This window comes from Triticum dicoccoides, chromosome 1B, assembly GCF_002162155.2.
Source record: "Triticum dicoccoides isolate Atlit2015 ecotype Zavitan chromosome 1B, WEW_v2.0, whole genome shotgun sequence".
NCBI lineage: Eukaryota > Viridiplantae > Streptophyta > Magnoliopsida > Poales > Poaceae > Triticum > Triticum dicoccoides.
In genome coordinates this window covers 299,903,904-299,907,644 of record NC_041381.1, presented here as the reverse complement: position 1 = coordinate 299,907,644, position 3,741 = coordinate 299,903,904, and the positions used below count along the sequence as shown (strand labels likewise).

Sequence of the window (3,741 nt, the reverse complement as noted above, 5' to 3'; positions counted from 1 at the left end):
TCTTGCAAGGAGAATTGTTTACTGCTACAAATGCTCAAAGTCAAAACTCCAAACTCTCAAAATTCATCAATCTTTCACACATACATTTCTCCTTTTAGGTAATAGGCTAGCGATGCTATTACTAACCACTATTTCCACGTCACTACAGTTCACAGCTATGAAAATTACAATCTTGTACTGTAGCTGGTAGCTGGTAAACTCAATCACATAGCAATGCAACAGTTGACTTCTTGGATCGTGTGCCTAATCCTACCGTCCTGCCATCCAGCCAGGGCATGTACTATCTTCTGGAAGAATTGCCACAGCCATTGTGGCAGTAATGTTGGAACATAGAAGTCATTTCCGTGGACTTCCTGCCAAATAATTAAATTCTTGGTAGTACCAAGTCTGTCATTTCCAAGTTTTCCTTGCCGGCGAGTTTGAAGATGGAGACGAAGATAAACATAAATATATATCTTGAATACCATAGGCTTTAAATATATTATTTGATTGGTAGAATATAAGAGTATGGTTAATAGTATAGCCACCTGCTGACGGTCAGTGTTATGTCATCTACAACCCATCTTATAGTCAACATGTACAATAATAAATTAAAAGAGTGTATTACTTTTTATTATGTGGCCCACTCTTTATTCTCACAAAGTGTCTAGGAGCACGTGCTAGAGCTGACTCTTCACGAAGAGCCCGCTTACCTTCTCTCTCCTCTTCTCTTTCCTTCAACTAAGCAGAAATATACTAGTTTATTTCTTATAGCCCGCTGACTCAGCTCTATTGTACTTGCTCTAAATGTTAGTACTCCCTCCGTCTCAAAATAAGTGACTCGACTTTGTACTGAAGCTAGTACAAAGTTGAGTCACTTATTTGGGGACGGAGGGAGTATTTCTATAGTATCCTAAAATTCCATGTCAACATATTCACATAAAAGTACCCCCTCTAAACTAAAATCACGACAAAAATTATAGAACGGAGGGAGTAACTATATCCATCTCAACACCCTAAAACAACATTATTATTATTATTATTTTCCAGATGAAACAACATTTATTCCTAAACATAAAGTATTATGTGGTTTGGAAATTGGTGGTCAAAGTTGCTTATTAAGAGGGTGTTTGTTTCCAGGGACTTATTGGTTTAGGGACTTAAAAAAGTCCCTATAAATCCCATCCAAACCAAACAGGAGGGACTTATAGGGACTTAAAGTGCGCATTTGGGACTTATGAAATAAGATTCTCAATGAGGGACTTATAGGGACTTATAATTGTAATATGGTCTTATAGGGACTTATAAGTCCCAGAAACCAAACAGGTAGGGACTTTTTAGGGACTTGGGACTTATAAATCGGGACTAAAAAAAGTCTTAGGACTTATGAACCAAACAGGGCCTAAGTACTACACCCTCTGTTCACAAATGTAGAACGTTTTTGCAGTGGCCTCTGTTAAAAAAAAACGTCCTACATTAGTGAACAGTGAACAGAGGGATTACAAAGCATCGTATATGCCTGAAGAGTGAAGACAGTTCGCTTAATTAATCTGTTACATTATCAATATTCTCCATATGCATTATTCCGTGTGAATGTATCTGCAATGTCAAGAGTCAGCGATTGAGGAGGACATTTTCTGTTGAAAAGTAAGCAGATGATTTTGATCACCTGCAGAACAAGTCCATTCGATCGCTTGTTTTGATCGTTAGCCGCAAAACGCACTAGCATTTATAAATACTGCGGCTGAACCATCCAAGCTGTGCAAATACCAATCGCTCCCACGAACAAAAGCCACCAATGGGCTCCACAAAGCTCATCGCAGCGACTCTTCTCCCCGCTTTCCTCGCCCTCCATCTACACGCCCCAGCAGCAATGGCCACCGCGGCAGGAAGCTCCAACTCCAACCTCTTCCGCGACTACATCGGCGCCCTCTACAACGGCGTCAGGTTCGCCGACGTGCCGGTCGACCCGCGCGCCCGCTTCGACTTCATCCTCGCGTTCGTCATCGACTACACCACCGCGACGGAGCCCCCGTCCCCGACCAACGGCCGGTTCAACGTCTTCTGGCAGGACACGGTGCTCACCCCTGACGCGGTCGCCGAGGTCAAGCGGCGGAACCCCAACGTGCGCGTGGCCGTCAGCCTCGGCGGCGCCACGGTCAACGGCAGGCCCGTGTTCTTCAACGTCACCTCCGGCGTCGACTCCTGGGTCCGCAACGCCGTCGACTCCCTCACCGGCATCATCCGGCGGTACGGCCTGGATGGCATCGACATCGACTACGAGCAGTTCCAGGTGGACCCGGCCACCTTCGCCGAGTGCGCCGGCCGTCTCGTGGCGGCGCTCAAGAGCAACGGCGTCATCAGCTTCGCGTCCATCGCGCCGTACGGCAACGCCGACGTGCAACGCTACTACCGGACGCTGTGGGCGGCGCACGGGGCCGCAATAGACTACGTCAACTTCCAGTTCTACGCCTACGGTGCTAGCACCACCGCGGCGCAGTACGTCAGCCTCTTCGACGAGCAGATCGCCAACTACCCTGGAGCCAACATCCTGGCCAGCTTCACCACGGCGGCGACGAACACCTCGGTGCCGGTCGACATCGCGCTTAGTGCTTGCCGGACTCTGCAGGGGCAGGGTAAGCTCTACGGCATCTTTGTCTGGGCTGCAGACCATTCCAGGAACCAAGGATTCAAGTATGAGACACAGTCGCAGGCCCTGTTGACTGATGCCACCACGTACTAGTTACCCACAGCTTCTTGGTTTGCGTATATCTATCTATTAGTGAAATCATATGGAATAAAACGAGCATCCGATTTTAATTGTTGGGAGTATTTTTGACTGCGCCCTATTTAGGCTTTATATTACTATTGAAAAATGTACGTAATATTTACATTTGAGATTTATTTATAGCACAGTTCTCAACAACAAATCCATAACTTCTCTAGCCCTTCCTCTAAACTTTCTTTTTGCAAGAAAAATTTTCAGTCTATTCTTCAACGTCAAGGTAGTACGAAGAACACCAGAAGTAAAAAATACATCCAGGTTCATAGACCACTTAACAACGACTACAAGCACCGGAGCGAGGCGAAGGCGCGCCGCCGTCATTGCCCTTCCCTCGTCGAAGACGATCCCTCGTCGAAGACGAGCAAACCTTGTTGTAGTAAACAGTCGGAAAGTTATCATGCTAAGACCCCATGGGACCAACGCATCAGAACGGCAGGCGCCGCCGATGAAAAGAAGCGTAGATCGGAAGGATCCAACTTGTAGACAGACGAAGAAAACCGGATCCAGTAGATCCACCCAAGACACACGTCGAACAAATCCCATGAGATCCGCCGGAGACAAACCTCCACGCGCACTCTGGCGATGCTAGAAACACCATCAGAACTGGGGCTAGGCGGGGAGGACCTTATTCCACCTATAGAGAGTCGTTGTCGCCTCGCATCTCTGAGCAGGACACAAACCGTAACAAAACTCAAAAAAAACATAAAAAACAGAGCCCTCCCACCGGCAAGGGTTGGGATTCACTGCGCCTCCGCGGCCCTAAGACCACAGGAGACGAGGTAGACCGGTGGTTGTGCCGGCTGGAGGCACGAGAAACCCTGGCACGTTGTGTGCAGGCGTACGAGCGGTCGCCAGTTCGTTTCTGCACGTAGACTTTTTAGATAGTCCCCCTTCCTCTAAACTTTAACTCCATAAACAAGTCAATGTTGCAAAAACATTTACTCTGGCCCGCAACGCTCTTCAGGCAGGACAATTGG

General features: G+C 47.4%; 1 protein-coding gene across 1 annotated transcript; it reads left to right on the top strand.

Moving 5' to 3' along the window:
* Window positions 1-1,732: 1,732 nt before the first annotated feature.
* On the top strand, window positions 1,733-2,799 carry LOC119331955 (chitinase 2-like). Its single transcript, XM_037605134.1, has one exon. It carries the CDS (start codon window positions 1,778-1,780, stop codon window positions 2,720-2,722), a length of 945 nt encoding a protein of 314 aa, XP_037461031.1. The 5' UTR covers window positions 1,733-1,777; the 3' UTR covers window positions 2,723-2,799.
* The last annotated feature ends 942 nt before the right edge of the window (window positions 2,800-3,741 follow it).

Bases quoted from the DNA above. Each gene is read 5' to 3' on its own strand.
- LOC119331955 (XM_037605134.1), top strand. From the start codon at position 1,778: ATGGGCTCCACAAAGCTCATCGCAGCGACTCTTCTCCCCGCTTTCCTC.